General features: G+C 36.8%; 1 protein-coding gene across 18 annotated transcripts in view; it reads right to left on the bottom strand.

Annotated features, from left to right (window-relative positions):
• EVI5 (ecotropic viral integration site 5) overlaps positions 1 to 21,511 on the bottom strand; it is a 234,351-nt gene that overhangs the window by 139,926 nt on the left and 72,914 nt on the right. For 16 of the 18 annotated variants that reach the window (XM_027536494.1, XM_027536508.1, XM_027536498.1 and 13 more), the window contains exons 3-6: positions 9,400 to 9,589; positions 8,262 to 8,486; positions 7,381 to 7,455; positions 918 to 1,043 (exon numbers count right to left, since the gene is read on the bottom strand). In XM_027536494.1, coding sequence (XP_027392295.1) covers positions 918 to 1,043; positions 7,381 to 7,455; positions 8,262 to 8,486; positions 9,400 to 9,589 — 616 coding nt within the window. Of the gene's footprint in view, positions 1 to 917; positions 1,044 to 7,380; positions 7,456 to 8,261; positions 8,487 to 9,399; positions 9,590 to 19,900; positions 19,992 to 21,511 lie in introns of those variants that run through there. The other 2 variants (XM_027536507.1, XM_027536509.1) reach the window with 2 other exon arrangements.

Below are 21,511 nucleotides of genomic sequence, written 5' to 3'. Positions count from 1 at the left end.
TACCAGTTAAAAGACAAATAAGAATCATCAAGACCTACTTTGTCTTTCTCTTTAAAATGCAAAAACATTTGGCATATCCCTTTCTTCTCATCACACATAGAAAACGTAGAGGATTTTAAAATTCCTGTGTGTAAGGCTGCCAGGGAAATGGAGATTTTTCTCAGGAAAATGGCTCTTATGCCAGCTGAATCCTTAAACTATATTCTTAAATTTTGCTTACATAATTGAAATTTAAGTAAATGGAGAATATTTATACCATTAGATCACAGGGAAAAATAGCAAATCTACTTATATAAATACAAAAATTAAATCCAGAAAGGTGAAATACTTTAAAAGTATTTTTTACTTGGTTTTGATTCCTCTCTTTCTCTTCACCCTCAGTCAATAAGACTATGAATCTTAAATTAGCAATATAAAAGGATAGAAACAGTAATTTTTTTAAGATTACAGGCTAGCAGAAAAAAGTGAGATGAAAGGCAGTAAAGAAAGGTACGGGAACAGCAGGGGAGAGGATTGAAAGAGATGAGAGACCATCTCAAAGGAAATGAATTAATACCAGCGTCCAAATGTCATGGGCTTCTTGTAGGAGAGCATAACCTACATAAAATAATGTCATCAACACAGCATAATAAATAAACTCATGCATCTAGGTTATGATATATTTGGCACAAATGTTTAAGATTTGAACATAAAAATTGTAGTAAAGTTCTAGATGATCTACCTGGGACAGCACCTAACTGGGAAGTAAAGTCTAAACTGTGGATTAACGGACCAACAAATAATCATGTAATCAAAACAGTGATTTTTTTTTTCAGTTGCTTTAATGCTTTTAACATTGTATTTGCTTAGTTGTCACTCAAACCAAGATGACAAAAAATGTAAGGGCAGTATGTTTTTGGTTAACACCACAGTTTTACCTGTATCATGCATTCAAACTGGTACATACAAAGGCCTAATTCTGCCATACTTGGTTTAAAAAGTTCACGAAGTCTATAATCTTGCATTAATTTAACAAATACACAGAAAGCTTCTTCTTCTGGCATCTACATTAGGAGGAAAAAAAAGCAACACATATTAATGTTCTTTGATAAACAAATAGGCTAAATACATTTAAACTAAGTACTCATCCAACTATAACCACTGTTTTGAGTGCCAAGTGATGTAATATTAAGAGCAATAGACTAGGAATCAGAAGATTCTAATTTCCCATTCTATCACCACCATTGAGAAATTAGGCAAATCTTACAACTGAGACCAGCTGCCTCACTTGCCTAACTCATGAATTTAATCAACAAATACTCATTTAAAGCCAGATACTTCTCTCTCTCTCTCTCTCTCTCTCTCTCTCTTATATACCAGTGAACAAAATAAACAGCCTACTTTCAGGGAGTTTGAACCTTCCAGTAGGGGGAGATAAGATAGTACATGGTGGGTTAGTCCCCGGTGACCCACCCTGTAGCCTGACAGGCTCCTCTGTCTATGGGATTCTCCAGGCAATATATGGAATAATCAATTAATACATGTCAGATGGTGCAAAGTGCTATGAAAATAAGACAAAGTAAAGCAACAGGGAATCCTGGGGAGATACATTCTATTTATTTATAGGTAGGTCAGAGAACATCTCTTGATAAGGTAACATTTGAGCAGAATACTGAAAGTAATGGAACAACTGAGGGAAGAACAGTGCTGAGAGAATACAAATGTCTTGAAATGGAATCACGAGTGTCGCGCTCAAGGAACAATAAACACGGGACTACTAAATTAGGAGTGATGTTACAAATGAAGGTATGGTTATAGAGGAGAAATACAACAAACCAAACCATAGGATTTTAGAAGCCACTGTAAGGACTTGAACTTTTATCTTAAGTGAGATGGGAGGCTTTTCAAGGGTTCTGAGCAGAAATAATAGTGTATAAGTGTTAAAAGAACTAGTAAAATAAGTTTTTCCAAAAAATCTGTAATTAGGGTTTTAAAGGTTTCAATTTCACATTTTGTGTATAACTCACTAGATAACTACATCAACTAAGATACTGAATATAAAAGCTCTGTAGAGTTACACAGATATTAAATTTAGACACATAACATACAAATTACTGTGTGGTCTTTTTTTTTTTTTGTCATGCAAAAAAAAGATCTGAGTTCTCCAAACAGGGGTGGAACCCGTGCCCTGGGAGCATACAGTCCTAACCACTGGACTGCCAGGGAATTTCTTGTGTATTAAGATAAAATTTTCTACTATTCATTCACTCACATTATACCAGTGTGTTTCAAAAGAGGAAACCTCAAAAGGTCTCTAAGCACTTTTCTTATTGAAGACTACATTTATGAACAATACATTTTCCCTGGCCTCAACACAGGGAATGAACAGGAGCCAAGAACTACTCTTAGCCAAACTCATCCTTCCTTCCTTCCTCCCAACACATATCTTCATTAATCCTATCAAGCTTTATTGCCTCACTGATTTTTATGTCAGTCACTATAAGAAGCCCAATATCCTAGAATGCTCATCCCATGTGGTTCCAGGGCTCCCATAATCTACCCCATTTCTAACATGCCGTAAACCTTTTACACAGCACTTTCTGGAACTAATAACCTGCCATCAACAAAATATCCTGTCTATACCCTCAATCTCTTCACCAAATGTTCTTTCACTGTCTTTCTCTAAGTGAAACCTGACTTCCCCCTAAGGATACTTCAAAACCGAAATGTGGCTGTCTCCTGAGGAGGTTGTTTTCTCTCCCTCAGCACTGGAAGAGGGCAGGCGTAGAGACGCACATGTCCCTCCTTGGACCTCAATGCCTCACTGCCACTAACTGCCCCTTCTCTCTGATACACATTTTCTCTATGACACTGAGTTAATAAGAATCATGTCTTTTGCAAAGGTCTAGTGGGGACACTATCTACCCAATTTTAAAGCAGTACTAAGATGTACACAAAACATATACCCAGTACTCTTAACTATTTTAACACCATGTACTAAATAAGCTAACTTGCAAAAACATTTTATCAGACTCTGAGTTATATTTCTAAGCTAATATGTGGGAGGCAAAGTAGCATTAGGGTATAAAGAGAATAGCTTTAGAAACAGACAGGACAGCTTTTGAATCTGCTTGCCGACATCTTCTAGCTTCTAGTCCTGAGCTGTTAAATGGTTACTGTTATGGTAGTATTTTAGCTGCCACTGACAATAATAGTTGAGTAAATCAATCACTGAAAGACAATGACACTACCAGCACCTGCAGTGTCTTGAAGAAAAGTATGATGACCCCCTATAGGAGTCCTAGAGAGCTAGGTCAGATATTGTGAGACTCATATCTCAAGCAGGGAAAAAACTGCTCTTCTATGTGCAAAAGAAATAAAAGGTTATTTTGAAGCGATGTAAAAGGAACAGAATTGTGACAAAAATCAATAAATTGGTAACAGGGATGTTTGAGTTCAATAGTGAAAGGTCTACTAATAGTAACCAATTACAAATTAGGAATATCACAACTTTGGAGAACAGATATATCTCAACATTAATAAATCTAGTTTTAGGGTTTTTTGTTTTTTAAAATAAACCAAATGTCACCTAGAAATGGGAAAATATCTTGCAACAATAACTGAGGGCAGTTATAAAACCAAGTAAAAATCAGTCAAGTAAGCCAAGGTCTCTGAAAGGTTTTTTGCTACTGAGAAAAGAAGTGTGTATATTCCTATTCTTGACAGATAGAGAGCTTTGAGGCTTAGGTAGAACTGTTATGAAATTGAAGCAAAGGCATGGGAAACACTTTTTTTGGTGGGACCCATAATTCTCCTGTCAATGGTTGTGGTCCTTGTCATCAACAAAAAAGTCCGAAATGCATTACCTGGGTGCAGTCTCAAAAATGACAGAATGATCTCTCTTCGTCTTCAGGGAAAACCATTCAGTATCCCAGTAATCCAAGTCTATGCCCCAGCTAGTAATGCTGAAAAAGCTGAAGATAAACGGTTCTATGATGACCTACAAGACCTTCTAGGACTAACACCCAAAAAAGATGTCCTTTTCATTATAGGGGACTGGAATGCAAAAGGAGGAAGTCAAGAAACACCTGGAGTAACAGGCAAGTTTGGCCTTGGAGCACAAAATGAACCAGGGCAAAGGCTAACAGAGTTTTGCCAAGAGAACATACTGATCATAGCAAACACCCTCTTCCAACAACACAAGAGAAGACTCTACACATGGACATCACCAGATGGTCAACACTGAAATCAGATTGATTACATTCTTTGCAGCCAAAGATGAAGAAGCTCTACACAGTCAGCAAAAACAAGATGGGAGGCTGACTATGGCTCAGATCATGAACTTCTTATTGCCAAATTCAGACTTAAATTGAAGAAAGTAGGGAAAACCACTAGACCATTCAGGTATGACCTAAATCAAATCCCTTATGATTGTACAGTGGAAGTGAATAATAGATTCAAGGGATTAGATCTGATAGACAGAGTGCCTGATGAACTATGGACGGAGGTTCATGACATTGTGCAGGAGACAGGGATCAAGACCATCTCCAAGAAAAAGCAATGCAAAAAGGCTGTCTGAGGAAGACTTACAGATAGTTGAGAAAAGAAGAGAAGCTAAAGGCAAAGGAGAAAAGGAAAGCTATACCCATCTGAATGTAGAGTTCCATAGAATTGCAAGGAAAGATAGGAAGTCTTCCTCAGTGATGGATGCAAAAAAAATAGAGGAAAACAATAGAATGGGAAAGACTAGAAATCTCTTCAAGAAAATCAGAGATACCAAGGGAACATCTCATGCAAAGATGGGCACAATAAAGGAAAGAAACGGTAAGGACCTAACACAAGCAGAAGATATTAAGAAGAGGTGGCATGAATACACAGAAGAACTATACAAAAAAGATCTTAATAATCCAGATAATCACGATGGTGTGATCACTCATCTAGAGCCAGAAATCTTGGAGTATGAAGTCAAATGGACCTTAGGAAGCTTCACTACAACAAAGCTAGTGGAGGTGATGGAATTCCAGTTGAGCTATTTCAAATCCTAAAAAAAGATGTTGTTAAAGCACTGCACTTAATATGCCAGCAAATTTGGAAAACTCAGCAGTGGCCACAGGACTGGAAAAGGTCAGTTTTCATTTCAATCCCAAAGAAAGGCAATGCCAAAGAATGCTCAAACTACCGCACAATTACACTCATCTCACATGCTAGTAACATAACGCTGAAAATTCTCCACTTCAACAGCATGAGAACCGAGAACTCCCAGATGTTCAAGCTGCATTTAGAAAAGGCAGAAGAACCAGAGATCAAATTGCCAACATCTGTTGGATTATAGAAAAAGCAAGAGAATTTCAGAAAAACATCAACTTCTGCTTCACTGACTAAAGGCTAAAGCCTTTGACCGTGTGGATCACAACAAACCATGGAAAATTCTTCAAGGGATGGGAATATCAGACCACCTTATCTGCCTCCCGAGAAACCTGTATGCAGTTAAGAAGCAACAGTTAGAACCAGACATGGCACAGCGGACTAGTTCAAAATTGGGAAAGGATATATACTGTCACCCTGCTTATTTAACTTATATGCAGAGCACATCATGTGAAATGCCAGGCTGGATGAAGCACAAGCTGAAATTAAGATTACCAGGAAAAATATCAACAACCCCAGATATGCAGAGGCCACCACCCTTTTGCAGAAAGTGAAGAGGAACTAAAGAGCCTCTTGATGAAGGTCAAAGAGGAGAGTGAAAAAGCTGGCTTAAAACTCAACATTCCAAAAATGAAGACCGTGGCATCTGGTCCCATCACGTCATGGCAAATAGATGGGGAAACAGTGGAAACAGTGGCAGACTTTATTTTTTTGGGCTCCAAAATCACTGCATATGGTGACTGCAGCCATGAAATTAAAGATGCTTGCTCCTTGGAAGAAAAATTATGACAAACTTAGCACACTAAAAAGCAGCAACATTACTTTGGCAACAAAGGTCCATCTAGTCGAAGCTATGGTTTTTCCAGTAGTCATGTATGGATGTGAGAGTTAGACTATAAAGAAAGCTGAGTGCCAAAGAATTGATGCTTTTGAACTATGGTGTTGGAGAAGACTCTTGAGAGGGTCCCCTTGGACTGCAAGGAGATCCAACCAGTCCATCCTAAAGGAAATCAGTCCTGAATATTCATTGGAAGGACTGATGCTAAAGCTGAAACTCCAATACTTTGGCCACCTGATGTGAAGAACTGACTCATTAGAAAAGACCCTGATGCTGGGAAAGATTGAAGGCAGGAGGAAGAAGGGGACAACAGAGCATGAGATGGTTGGATGGCATCACTGACTCAATGGACATGAGTTTGAGCAAGCTCCAGAAGTTGCTGAAGGACAGGGATGCCTGGCATGCTGCAGACCATATAGTCACAAAGATTTCAACACTACTGAGCGACTGAACAACAGTAACAGTGGAGAAACACAGTTTCTGATTCCTACACTGCTCTTATCTACCAAGATATGTGACCTTGGGCAAGTCACGGAACTTTTATGCATGTCTACCATGTGTCAAACACCATGCTAGCCTATTACATATAATATCTTATATAACCCTCATAATGAATCTAAAAGTAGAAGTAGTACCTAATTATGGCTATGAAAAGGATGTTAAAATAATCTAGCCCAAGATTACAGAACTCAGTGTAAAACTGAGTTGCAAAAACAAGCCTATATGACTCAAAAGTTATCTCCAAGGTTTCTTTTCAAGTTATATTTCAATCTGAGACTTAATACAGATAGACTTTTAAAAAAATTTTCAATAATGCTGAATAGATAATACCACATGCTATTTCCTGTCAAAGCTATGTCCTGTCATTGACTTCCAAAAACACCCCACCCAATATAAGCCACTGCCAATGGAAACATGCTTATCCTTAAGGCAGCAGAAGTGACTGAGTACCTGTATTTTTGAGCCTATAATAAGAGAGGTGTAACAAGCCCTCAGTTCTGTGACAAATAAAAGTACTCTATAAACTTCCAAAGACATTGTATATCGTAACTATGATTTGTGTGTGCATGTAGCCTTGCTACACAGTATGGGGAATCTTAGTTCAATCAGGGATCAAACCCACCAGAGAAGTCCCATAAAGTAAGATTTCTATACAAACACTTTAATCAGTCCTCCTTAGCTGGGAAAAGACTATTCCTCATTAAATACAGACATGTAAGATTCCAAGTGTAGATAAGACGAAATTTGATTTAGTGGTAGGATATTTACTATGTGTTATTTTCAACATGTTTAATATTTTAAATTGCAAACTAAACATTCTTATTTAGATTATGCTTAGGAGAAAAACACCCAAAATCCACTTACTAAAAACAAGGATGATTTTTAAATTCTCCAACTTAAATACTTATATAACTTACCTGCATAAGCAGCAATCCAACTATAAAAGCACTTCCTTGACAGTAACCAACCTCACGATCCACTAAAGAATATGCCTAAAAAGTAAAAAATGTTGTTCAAAATACTTTATCATGATATAGCATACCTTCCTTCTCTAAAAGCCTAAAAATACTGAGAAGGTGGGTTAAAGACCATTTATTTTTTAGAGAAGCTCTTGATTCCTTTGCTGTAGATGCTCTTACTCTATATGATTTACTACATAAAATTTTCTTTTGATGATTTATGAATTAGGAAATGTCAGCTCTTAAGGACAAGAAAATAAAGGAATTTGTACTCAGGGAAGTGGCAAAGCTTAAAAATCATTAAAAATATGTACCTGATAGAGTAAAATTTGAGTAGGATGACGGTAAAGCATTGACAAAATAGATACGGTTTAACAAGAAATCATAATTTCACAGGGGTAGCTAAAAGGGAAAGGAATTATGCAGATAGAAAATAGAAAAGACAACATTGAAGAAAAAATTACAATGCCACAGACTTTCAAGGGTGAGGAGCTCTTAGTGATGCTGGCCATGGCAAACAGAAAATCTGCTCCCAGATTGTGAAACTCATAGAAGATGAATTACTCATTTTCATGAAGGGTCTTCTCTATGGTATGTATAGTCATTTATAGGTTATTTGACTTCAACTAATACCAAGCAATGTAAGGAATTTTCCAAGAGTTCTTCAAATCAGACAGCAACCTAAACATCAGAATTAAAGTCAAAATTATGCTAAAATCAAATTGATTGCCGAAGCAACTGATGACTAGAATGAGTTCGTACCTCATTATGAGAAATATTTAATTTCAACATAAGAATTTATTTCATCCCCCCCCCCAAAATGAATAAATAGAACTTACCTTCATTACATTAAACAAAACTTCCTGTCCAAGGCTATCTTTTTCCTTAAAAAAATTGTGTTCAGGATAAGTTCTAGCAATGTCCCTTCGGATCAATTTTTCACAAGGTGAGGTCATTTTCAGGAGTTCTGAATACTGATCCTTAATTGGCATACTTTGTGCACTGCACAAAAGTTGCCAAACTATTGCTCTAAAATGATGGGGTATCCCTTTACGAACAAGTTCCTAAAAAATAAAAATAAAAATGTTTAAATGACTTATTTAGGCTTCCTACCTTGAAAGCCATGGGGATTGGAAGCTGGAGTAGAGCAGATGACTTTTTAAAAAAAAATTTTTTTTTTTTACTTTCTCAAATTTTAATTCACAAAGCTACTTTTATAATAAGACTGCTAAGTCACTTCAGTTGTGTCCGACTCTGTGCGACCCCAGAGACGGCAGCCCACCAGGCTCCCCCATCCCTGGGATTCTCCAGGCAAGAACACTGGAGTGGGTTGCCATTTCCTTCTCCAATGCATGAAAGTGAAAAGTGAAAATGAAGTCGCTCAGTCGTGTCCGACTCTTAGCGACCCCATGGACTGCAGTCTACCAGGCTCCTCCATCATGCGATTTTCCAGGCAAGAGTACTGGAGTGGGGTGCCATTGCCTTCTCCGTATAATAAGACTACGGAACTTTTTAACCAAAGCTAAGATTTGGCTAAGATACTGATGTATTGTGTTCTGATCAGAGGAACAACAATGCTGTGGATAAATTCCTGTCATTTCACTCAGAGTATGGCCTCTCAAGGTATTAAGGAACTGATAATCTGCAGAGCTGTGAATGACAGATAGCATGGTAACCATGATCTTTCAAAGGGCTGTTTTATGCTTTAAAAAAAAAAAAAGTAAAATAATAATAACTGAAGGATTTTGGATGTCACCACTTCATTTCTGAATCTATATTTCTACAGTTAGGAGACTTTTATAATAGCTGATAGCTGCAAATCAAAACTTCTATTGGCACAATTGAAGAAAACATATAAAGCGACCTCTTCATCATAGCAACTGGGAAGTACTAGAATCCAATTTTTTTTTTTTTAATCTTCTATCAATCTCTGCCTGATGGGATAAGAGGAAGAACTTCAGCAAAGAATATGAATACCTTAACTTGTTTCTCCTTCTTTTTGCGCACATCTTCCCATTCATTAACAACTCTTCCCCAAAGAATCCAAGAGTCTTCTTCAAGGTGACTGAGGTTGCTAGAGGCTGATGAACTTGACACCAGGGAGGAGCCACTGTTCCTTCTTGATCCATTTACAGATCTTAAAGACTTACTATCTGTCTCTAACAATCTAAAATATAATTAAAAATTGTTCAAGATCTCACAGTGACACTAGATGACAATATTAGAGGAAACACACTGACTAAAACCACCCACCCAGGCCAGGCACCATAGTAACTATCTGCATGAGTTAGTTAGACCACAGGAGGTCTCAGTAAGGAACATGGAACTAATAAGCCACCACCAATTGGAAGAGTTCAGGAAAGGCCAAAAGGAGACAGCACCTGTCCTACCACCTCCCAGGATCCTGACATCCATCTTGCCTGAGCAATGGGTATGCCACCAGGAAGGACTCGTTTTCGAGTGATTGGCCAGAAACAACCCAGAAACTAATCTCATCAATGCAAAACATGAGACAGCAAGCCACACAGCAGAGCAGTCCTCCTGGGTTCCCTTACCCTCCTGTTCTCTGCCCAGGTGCCCCTCTAGCTTTGCCAGCATATGCACCTCCTTGGACAATCCATTTCCGAGTGTTAGACAAGAGCCCACTCTCAGGCCCTGGAAGGGGTCCCCCTTCCTGCAACAACATGATGATACTTAAGGGCTTCACTACAGCAATTTAGCCATAGTTTTAAAATATACGTAATTCTAAAAATATTTGGTTGACATCTACAACTAATTAATTGCTATATATTTTTTCTACTAAGAATAGCAATTTAAAAATTTGATAAAGTAAATTATGTTAAATATTTTAGTGCTATTAGTCCCATCATAATTTCCCTTTATCTACACTAAAAATTCAAATTAGAACAAGTCTTCTGGGGAGAAATTCACTGAGAACGCTTCAGGAAAAAAGAAACTGTACTTGGAAGAGGTATTAACTAATTTTATGGAAGAACTAATCTTAACATGTTTAAAATGTGTCTAGGACTAAAAAAGTAAGGCAGACACACAAATTAATCAAATCTTTGTCTCTTTCAATTTTGCTTCACCCAGGCATAACTGATCTGCCCAAACAAAGAGTGTTTTGTCTGGCTCAAGCAATGTTTTGTGTAAAAAAAAAACCAAACAATTACTAAAACTAAAATTAGAAGATTTCATTTGTTTATATACCCATACATTTGTGTGTGTGTGAGTGTGTGTGTGTGTGTGTTAGTTGTTCAGTCATGTCCAACTCTTTGCGACCTGATAGACTGCAACTCACCAGGCTTCTCTAGGCATGGGATTTTCCAGGCAAAAATATCAGAGTGGGTTGCCATTTCCTTCTCCAACATACATTTGTATTTACAATTCTGGATCTCTTAAAAAATAAAAAGGGCAAAACTAGCCTATATTCCAGAAAAACAGGGTATAGCAGGGTAGAAGCTTCTCCCTTTAAATAAGAAAGGACTTTAATCCACTGACTCTCCATAAACCCTACTATCTCCCAGAAACTCAGGCCAGCTAACAGCTGTCATTTATCACTGGACATGCACTTTTAAATTGAGACCTCTTCACTGTTAAGGCCCTTAAGGCCTCTTCCTTATCTGTAGAAAGACAGGTTAAGATAATTTCAAAGATCCATTCCATAACTCAATACAACATCAAATCCATTACTTCTTTCACATGTAAACAGGCTATCAAAAAAAAAAAGGCTGGAAAATGTGCCTCTATCATTATTAAGATGTAAATTACATGCCATGGGGTCCTAAAACATCTATTTAACATGGATACTATTTACTTCCAGTAACTCCTTCAGAAAATCATCTGCTTAGACAAAAAATGCTCCCAATATTAATTTATGATGTATAAAAACTAATAAAGAAACATGAGTCAAATTATATTTAGAAGACTATAAAAAATCCTTTGCAAGCCACATTTATGTCTTACTCACCTTTATATCCCTTTATATTGTCTTTGTATTTAGCTCAAAACAAAATACACTGAAAACTGACAGAACTGAAATAAAACTCAAACCCCCATATTAAAGAAAAAAAACTTCAAATACGAGATGATCAAACTCAATAACACAATAATATAAACTAAAACACTTTCCTTATTCATGGCATAATTTAATACATTTTTTTCATGGCAACAGTAAATGAAATAAAATGTCTCCAATATTGCCAGAAATAGAAAAATCTATAAAACAGCTAAATTCAGGGTCAATTATTTGCTATAAATAGTCTTTATCAGAAAAAAACTAATTAATGATAAAGTTTTGCTTTAAATACTGTTTTTTCCATAGATATTATTTTAATAAGTCCACAATATAACTTATGAAAAAATAAGTGTATGTATACAAGTAATTTTATGTATGATTCTAAACCTCAAGATTTATAAATGGAATACAGAAACAAACTTTACAGAAATAACCTGAATCCAAGTTCATTTCACTTAATTATTCATTGAATGCTTGCTAACTTCCCTTGTGGCTCAGCTGGTAAAGAATACTCCTGCAGTGCAGGAGACCTGGGTTTGATCCCTGGGTTGGGAAGATCCCCTGGAGAAGGGAAAGGCTACCCACTCCAGTATTCTGGCCTGGAGAATTCCATGGACTGTATAGTCCATGGGGTCACAACGAGTCTGACACGACTGAGTGACTTTCACTTTTTTAGGATTCCCTGATGGCTCAGACAGTAAAGTGTCTGCCTGCAATGTGGGAGACCCAGATTTGATCCCTGGGTCGGGAAGATCCCCTGGAGAAGGAAATGGCAACCCACTCCAGCACTCTTGCCTAGAAAATTCCATGGATGGAGAAGCCTGGTGGGCTACATTCCATGGGGTCGCAAAGAATCGGACACAACTGGGCGACTTCACTTCACTATATGACAAATAATTAAATTGCACCACTACCATTAATACAGACATGCAGTTAAAAAGGAAATACTGGTGTTTCCTAAGCTAAACAGAAATCTGAGATATAATGAAAGCATAAATGAAAAAGTACCTAAAAATAAGGGTGTTTTGTTTATTTTTTAACAGTCAGAAAGGTCTCAGAGATCTCCATGTTATAACTTTTAGGATAAGCAGGAAAACCAAATGAATTCATGGGTGGATTAGAGAAGAGAGTTAAGCAGTTCATCTTCAGAGGACAATGCAATAAGTACTATAAATATACAAAACTTTGAAAAACATTACAAATGAAAGATTCCAAGTACACACATTACATTATTTAAAGATATTATCCCTACCTTAATTCACATAATACCAAAAAAAAAAAAAAGACTCAAAATGGACAACAGACTTGAATATAAAAACTAAAACTATAAAACATCTTGAAGAAAACAGGAAAAAGTCTTCACAACCTTGGAATAGGCAAAATTTATTAATGGGACACAAACAAACATTAACCATAAAAGAAAAAAATTGACTAAAAAATACTAAATTGCATTTCAAATTTTAAAAGCTCTACATTTAAGAAAATGAAAAGGTAAGCCACAAACTGAAAAAAAAAAATATCCTTAACATATGCATCTGACAAAAGACTGGCATCCAGAATACAGGAAGAACACTTACAGTTGATAATTAAGAAGGCAAACAACACATTTTTAAAAATGAGTAAGAGATTTAAACTGACACCTTCCAAAACAAAATAGTCAAGTGGCTAATAAGCAACTTAAAAACATTCAACATCCTTAGTCACCAAAGAAACCCAAGTTAAAACCATACTATGTATACAATCAGCATGGCTACAATTTTAAAGACTGGCCATACTAAGTGCTGCCAAAGATGAGACCAATTGTGACTTTAATATATCCATGTCAGTAGTACCTAAGAGTTCAACCACTATGAAGACTATTTGGCAATTCTTTATAAAGTTGAATACCTTTTTATACGACAGTAAGAAAAATGAAAACCTACATCCACAAAAAGACTTACAATTTAAAGTTCAGAAAAGCTTTATTCATAAAGTCCAGAAACAACCCATATATCCAGAAAAATAAATGGTCAAATTGTGATACATTTATTCACTGCAACATCACTCAGACACAAACTGCTGCTGATACATAACATTAATCTTATAAACATTAGGTGAAAGAAGTGAAGAACAGTGTTACTTGCTCAGTCCTTTCCAACTCTTTGCAACCCCATGGACTGTATGGAGCCCACCAGGTGAAAGAACCCTGATGCAAAAGAGAACATACTACTTGATGCCACTTACAAGAAGTTCAAGAACACATACACTACAGAAGAAAAGCCTTTCTAAATATGACACCAAAAGCACAGGTAAAATAAAGAATATATTTAAACTGGACTCATCAAAATTTTAGATGTTCTGTACCTCACTGGATGCCATTAAGAAAGTAAAAAGAAAACCCACAGAATGGGAAAAACTATGCACAATCCATAAGATTTCTATCTAGAATATATAAATAACCCTTACACAACTCAATACTAAAAAGATAAACCAATTAAAAAATGGGCACAGAATAAGAACAGATAATTCTCCACAAATATATATAATTGGCCAATAAACACACAGAAAGATGCTCGACATCACTAATGATTAGGGAAATGCCAATCAAAACATAACAACACACTACTTCACAGTACAGCATTATAGTATGGCTATAATGAAAAAGACAACAACAAGTGTTGGTGAAGATATGGAGACATAGGAACCCTCAGACACACTGATGGGAATATAAAATAGTAAAATCACTGCAGAAAAAAAGTCTGGCAATTTCTTAAATGGTTAAACATTGAATTACCACACAAACCAGCCATTCCACTCCCAGGTATATATTAAAGAGAAATGAAAATCTGTGTCCACACAAAACCTACATAACAAGTGTTCATGGCAATATTATTCATAATAGCTAGAGTGGAAACAATCCAAATATCCATCAAGTACTGGATGGATAAAAACACTGGTATATCCATAAGGTATAGTATCATTCAGTCTTGAAAAAAAATGAAGCAGAGATACAGGTTACAACATGGATGCTGGAACATGGAACCTTGAAAACATGCTAAGTGAAAGAAGCCAGTCACAAAAGGAAACATGTTTTATGACTCAATTTATATTCAATACTTAGAATTCAGAAAGTAGATAAGCTGTTGTGAGGACTGGAGTGGGAGTAAGGGGAACAAGGAGGGATGGACAGTTGCTGCTAATGGATATAGTTTCTTTGGGGGGGGTGATGAAAATGTTCTAAAAATGATTGTGGTAATGACTGCAAAACTCTGTAAATACATAAAAAACCACTGAATTACACACTTCATATGGGTGAACTGCACAGTATATGAATTATAGCCTCACCAAAAAGAATAAGCAAAATATACCCACAGCAGTAAGTATCAGAAGAAAAGTTTCTGGTGGAGGAGTTGCTAAAAGGGGCACAAATAAATTTCTAAGATGAAAAAAACTGTCTACATCTTAATGGGTGTGGGGGTTATACACAGGTGTATACATCTGTTAGGTGTTTGTATCTGTTAAAGCTCAAACTGTACACTTAAGAACTGTGCATTTCTCTCTTGCAAATTATATATCAACCAACCTAGAGCCAGACATTCTGGAATGCAAAGTCAAGTGGGTCTTAGGAAGCATCACTACAAACAAAGCTAGTAGAGGTGATGGAATTCCAGTTCAGCTATTTCAAATCCTAAAAGACGATGCTGTCGAAGTGCTGCACTTTGGAAATTTGGAAAACTAAGCAATGGCCACAGGACTGGAAAAGGTCAGTTTTCATTCCAATCCCAAAGAAAGACAATGCCAAAGAATGCTCAAACTACCACACGATTGCACTCATCTCACATGCTAGCAAAGTAATGCTGAAAATTCTCCAAGGCAGGCTTCAACAGTACATGAACCATGAACTTCCAGATGTTCAAGCTGGATTTAGAAAAGGCAGAGGAACCAGAGATCAAACTGTCAACATCTGTTGGATCATCAAAAAAGCAAGGGAGTTCCAGAAAAATATCTACTTCTGCTTTATTGACTACACCAAAGCCTTTGTGTGACCACAACAAACTGTGGAGAATTCTTCAAGAGATGGGAATACTAGACCACCTGACCTGCCTCTTAAGAAATCTGTATACAGGTCAGGAAGCAACAGTTAGAACTGGACATGGAACAACAGAATGGTTCCAAATAGGGAAAGGAGTATGTCAAGGCTGTATATTGTCACCCTGCTTATTTAATTTCTATTCAGAATACATCATGAGAAATGCTGGGCTGGAAGAAGCACAAGCTGGAATCAAGATTGCCGGGAGAAATCTCAATAACCTCAGATATGCAGATGATACCACCCTTATGGCACTAAGTGAAGAACTAAAGAGCCTCTTGATGAAAGTGAAAGAAGAGAGTGAAAAAGTTGGCTTAAACCTCAACATTTAGAAAATTAAGATCATGGCATCTGGTCCCATCACTTCATGGCAAATAGATGGGGAAACAGTGGAAACAATACCTGACTTTATTTTTCTGGGCTCCAAAATCACTGCAGATGGTGACTGCAGCCATGAAATTAAAAGATGCTTACTCCTTGGAAGGAAAGTTATGACCAACCTAGACAGCATATTGAAAAGCAGAGACATTACTTTGCCAACAAAGGTCCATCAGGTCGAAGCTATGGTTTTTCCAGTAGTCATGTATGGATGTGAGAATTGGACTATAAAGAAAGTGAGCACTAAAGAATTGATGCTTTTGAACTGTGGTGTTGGAGAAGACTCTTGAGAGTCCCTTGGACTGCAAGGAGATCCAACCAGTTCAGCCTAAAAGAAAGCAGTCCTGAATATTCATTGGAAGGAGTGATATTGAAGCTGAAACTCCAATACTTTGGCCACCTGATGTGAAGAACTGACTCATTAGAAAAGACCCTGATGCTGGAAAAGATTGAAGGTGGGAGGAGAAGGGGACAACAGAAGATGAGATGGTTGGTTGGCATCACCAATTTGATGGACATGAGTTTGAGTAAACTCTGGGAGTTGGTGATGGACAGGGAGGCCTGGCGTGCTGCAGTCCATGGGGTCCCAGAGTCAGACACAACTGAGCGACTGAACTGAACTGAATGGTGGCTCAGAAGGTAAAGAATCCACCTGCAGTGCAGGAGACCTGGGTTAGATCCCTGAGTTGGGAAGATCCCCTAGAGAAGGGAATGGCTACTCACTCCAGTATTCTTTTCTGAAAAATTTCATGGACAGAGGAGCCTGGCGGGCTACAGTGCTTGGGGATGCAAAGAATCAGACAGTACTGAGCAACTGACACTTTCACTTTTCACTTTCATAAAAATTTATTAAAAATATTATCTCTGGTTAATGACATTAGGGATAGTAAGAATTAGGTGAGAAACTACTGCTTTATATTACTGAAAGCCCTTCAGAACTTTTTTTAAAACCATGATTATAACATGATCACAAAAACAGTGACTATTTTTGATATATTAAGTGTATCTATTTTGTAAACAAAGGAAGGTATAAACACTACTTTCTCTTTTTTCAAATTTGTTGGTCATTCTATCAAAATTTAGAATTTTCCAAGTAAAAACTTTAGAATTTTTTTCAATGCTATGGATATAATGAAGTCCTTCTGTCTGAGAGAATGAGAACATTTTCCAGAAGTAATACTTGAGCTGATACTATCAAGTCTCTCTCCACTAGGAAAAGAATTTACATACTCGTTAAAATATGTAGACTTTACAGAATGTGTAGTTAGAATCATACTTTTCTATTTATTTTTGCTAAAAGCAGTGATTCTTTTTTTTTTTTTTTTAATCACCTCAGGAAGACTCCTAGACAGGCTGCAACCTAGTTTCAATTAAAATACTCTTGACATGGTAGTAAAGGCATACTGCCTGAAAATGTGAGCAGTTTTCTAAGACTATGTAGCCAGGCACCTGAGAAAGTGGTAATACAGCATTACTCAGAGGTCTGTGAGCTAGTGAGAAGTCTATTCAAAAGTTACTCATTTACCTTCCTTTCCCCAGAGCACATGGGTTCACTGCCTTGCAAGGATTTACTACAAAAAAAAAAAAAAAAAAAGGAAGCTACCTTCCCATCCCATCATAATTTTCTTATGACTAAAACAAGAAGAAATCCATTGAATTAAAGGAAAAGTATACTGGCCTGGTAGGAACATTGTAGGTGATAATCAAAGGCATTCTCCATAGGCAGGTGTGGCCTGGGGCTACACAATAACTGAGAGACCTAAATTTATTCATCCTCCTAGAATGCTGCAAGACTAAGGCATCAGAGCTTGGATTTCTACTGACTGGGGAATAAATATATAATCTGCAGTCTTCCACCTAAACAACTCCAACTTTCTGTACCTCCAGCTCTAAGGGTAGCATTCAAAGTAGCTACAGTTCCACATCATCTGAGGTGGGGGTGCTAAAGCCCATTGTCAGCTGGACTTCCAACAGTACTAAGGATGGAAAATGTCTAAGATTCTTTGACTGCAGAAGCTTAGGATACTTGGCAGAGAGAAAGCATTTCCAATTCCAATTCTCTAAAGTGAGAACAACACTTTGTTGGTATGTGCCAACAAAGAGAGTAACTGGGTCTTTAGGTCTTATTTTAGAGATTATCTTCACCATATTCTTGCAACTGAGAACTGAACCTTCATCTCACCAAGGGGCCACCTATCTGAGGAAAACAGTACATTGTGCACTTCATGACGGGCATATGAGGAAAAAAAAGTAACTTATGTACAATGCATATATTTGATAAACATGAAAGAAAATAGTTCTCTACAATACTACAAAAAATACAAAGGAAGAGAAAAAAAAGGGTTTTCTTTTGGGTTTTTGGAGTTTGAAATACTTGGGAGACATATCCATGTAAATAAATAGTACAGCAGTTGAAAAGTCTACAAATGGAAATTTGGCAATTATTTGACAAACTTTTTTAATATCCTGTTGTACTGAGTATAATGCTTTCCCATGGATACCAGAAATAAGAGAGCAGGATACAAAAATAACAGGTCAACATGCCAGCTGGGAATGTGTAAACTGTTAAGATAATTTATAAAAAGCTAAGGAAGGAGCTAAGAAAGCTAAGGAAAAATACTGCTATATGAGAAAAACACTTGAAAAGCTAAATACATTGTCACTTCATTGCAGAAGGAGCAACTTCTCAAACACAGGGTTCAAACACTCTTGTAACCTTACACCAAACAGGATATGAAAGTACAGGGAGAAAGACAACAGCCTGCTGTCTAAAACCAGGCTGTTCCAAATCAATAGCAACAGAATACATATCTGACTCACAGAGGAGTCACACCCATTCCCATCTACATCAGCAAGCATATACATGTCTCAGAAGCAAGAAGGGAGAATTAAGAAAAAAGACAAGGAATTAGCACAGGAAGCAACAACTCAGAGACAACTCAGAAGGGAGGAGCCTAAATGACAAGAATCTCTCTAGTTCTGAAAGCACAGGGGGTTTTTCTTTGGCTTTTGTTTCTTTAAGATAAGGTCTCAGAGAAGGTGAATGCATGAGTCTTGCAGGCCAATCTCAAATATTCTGATCAGAAACTGACGGTTTAGTGACTGATTTTTACAGATATTCCAGACTGAAGCTAAGTTGCAACAGAAAGAGTAGTACAATAAATTCTTTTAATTAATCCCATCATCAAATTCCTCAGGAAACCAGACAACTGATTAAAAATTTAAAACAATTCCCCTATGAAAAGAAAAAGAATAAGAGGTTAGAGTGACGATCTAAAGAACTCTATGATTAAAAATATGTTTTTAACACAGACTTGAAAATACTTGTTTTGTTCAGAAGCTTTTTACCACTTCCTTAAATACACATGGCTGTGTTACAGACAGTACCCTTAGATAACTGAGGTAATGCTGTGGTGGTAAAATTATAAATGTAAAAGTTAGATCATTGAGATCAGTACTGTCCAACAGAAATATAATGCCAGCCCCTTACATAAGTTTAAATGTTCTAATAGCCAAGTTTAAAGTATAAAACAATAATTGCAATTTAATTCTAATAATTTACTTTATCAAACACAGTCAAAACATTACATATTTTTACTACACAATCAAAAATTTTTTAATTGACAATCTCTCTCTCTTTTTTTTTTCAAATCAGCTCTTCAAAATCTGGAGTATGTTTTACTTTTACAGCTCATCACAATTCAAACCAGTCACATTTCAGGTGCTCAACTGTCACATACGGCTAACGGCTTCCATATTTGACAGTGTAGACTTAGATGTTACATAAAATATATTTACTTTAATTTAGAAGAACTCTTTCCATTTTCTTGTCCTCATATTTCACCCCCAAACCTGCTAAAAAGTAAAATCTGACTCTAAGTAACAGGATGTAAAAGGAAACAAACATGGTTGCAATGCCAAATTTTTAAACCAAATAATGGCCTGTTCAAAATTTAAATTAGCATTATTCCCCTGCTTAATTAAAATGCACTGCTATTACACTTGAACCTTACCTTCTTGAATTCATCTCTGCCAAAAAGTCTTTGTAATTTTAAAATGAAAAACACATTTAACATAGAAAAAAAAATAGCTATCCCATTTCAACCTCAAGGCTATCAATAATTAACTTTGATCAAACAGATCTTTGATATTGTATTGAACCGTTTTTTCACATCTTACTGGGATTGCCACATGCACTGATTTTCAAAAGTGATTACTGCAGTAAAACCATGGGAGGGAAAAATAGCTTCTTTATAGGACTTTGATATTTTTATGTTTCTTCAATTTTAACTTTCTAAAATACTCTTTTTTATACTTTCTAAATCAAAAGTAGTTAAACAACCTAAGAGTTTCATCTACATGTGGGGAAGAGAAGAAAAAATCCTAAATAAAAGCATCTTCCCTGTTACAAGTACTAGCTGCATCTCCTAATTTTTACTTTAAATACATAACTTACATATCTACATTACAAACCACAGAAGTGGTCATAGAGAATTTAAGCTATTATTCTTGCAATTTCTCCTTAGACATAATACATTGGTGGAAAGAAGAGCGGAAGAGAGGAAGGAGAGCTAGATTTTAATGTTTGTCATTTTATTTTTTATTAAAGCCAGCAAGATGTGTTTTTCCACCAGGATTGTTTTCCTAAGGCAAAACAAACAATAGAGTGCTGCATTCACCCAGTCTCTACACGTAAACCCTTCTCGTGGATTCTGAATTTTACCAATTTTTTTTACAGAGATTCAAAACGTGAACTCAAAAAAGTAAAAGATTTGAGCAATTCATGGCATCTGGTCCCATCACTTCATGGGAAATAGATGCAGAAACAGTGTCAGACTTTATTTTTTTGGGCTCCAAAATCACTGCAGATGGTGACTGAAGCCATGAAATTAAAAGATGCTTACTCCTTGGAAGAAAAGTTATGACCAACCTAGATAACATATTGAAAAGCAGAGACATTACTTTGCCAACAAAGGTTCATCTAGTCAAGGCTATGGTTTTTCCAGTGGTCATGTATGGATGTGAGAGTTGGACTGTGAAGAAGGCTGAGTGCCGAAGAATTGATGCTTTTGAACTGTGGTGTTGGAGAAGACTCTTGAGAGTCCCTTGGACTGCAAGGAGATCCAACCAGTCCATTCTGAAGGAGATCAGCTCTGGGATTTCTTTGGAAGGAATGATGCTAAAGCTGAAACTCCAGTACTTTGGCCACCTCATGCGAAGAGTTGACTCATTGGAAAAGACTCTGATGCTGGGAGGGATTGGGGGCAGGAGGAGAAAGGGACGACAGAGGATGAGATGGCTGGATGGCATCACTGACTCGATGGATGTGAGTCTGAGTGAACTCCGGGAGTTGGTGATGGACAGGGAGGCCTGGCGTGCTGCGATTCACGGGGTCGCAAAGAGTCGGACACGACTGAGCGACTGAACTGAACTGAACACAAGAACAAATGGTGAAAATCTTGTGCTCCCTTTATTTCTTCAAAGTCTTATTTGTCAAAATCTCTTTTCTAGACATCTTTAAACAACTCTCACAATTATCATTTGTTAACACATATGCCAAGTGCATCTAGAACTCTGGAATAAATTATGAATTACTTGGAGAAAAGTTTATACACACACATCAC

The sequence above is a fragment of the Bos indicus x Bos taurus genome, chromosome 3 (genome assembly GCF_003369695.1).
Source record: "Bos indicus x Bos taurus breed Angus x Brahman F1 hybrid chromosome 3, Bos_hybrid_MaternalHap_v2.0, whole genome shotgun sequence".
Lineage (NCBI taxonomy): Eukaryota > Metazoa > Chordata > Mammalia > Artiodactyla > Bovidae > Bos > Bos indicus x Bos taurus.
The sequence above is the reverse complement of the archived record's forward strand: the minus strand, read 5'-3'. Positions and strand labels throughout refer to the sequence as shown.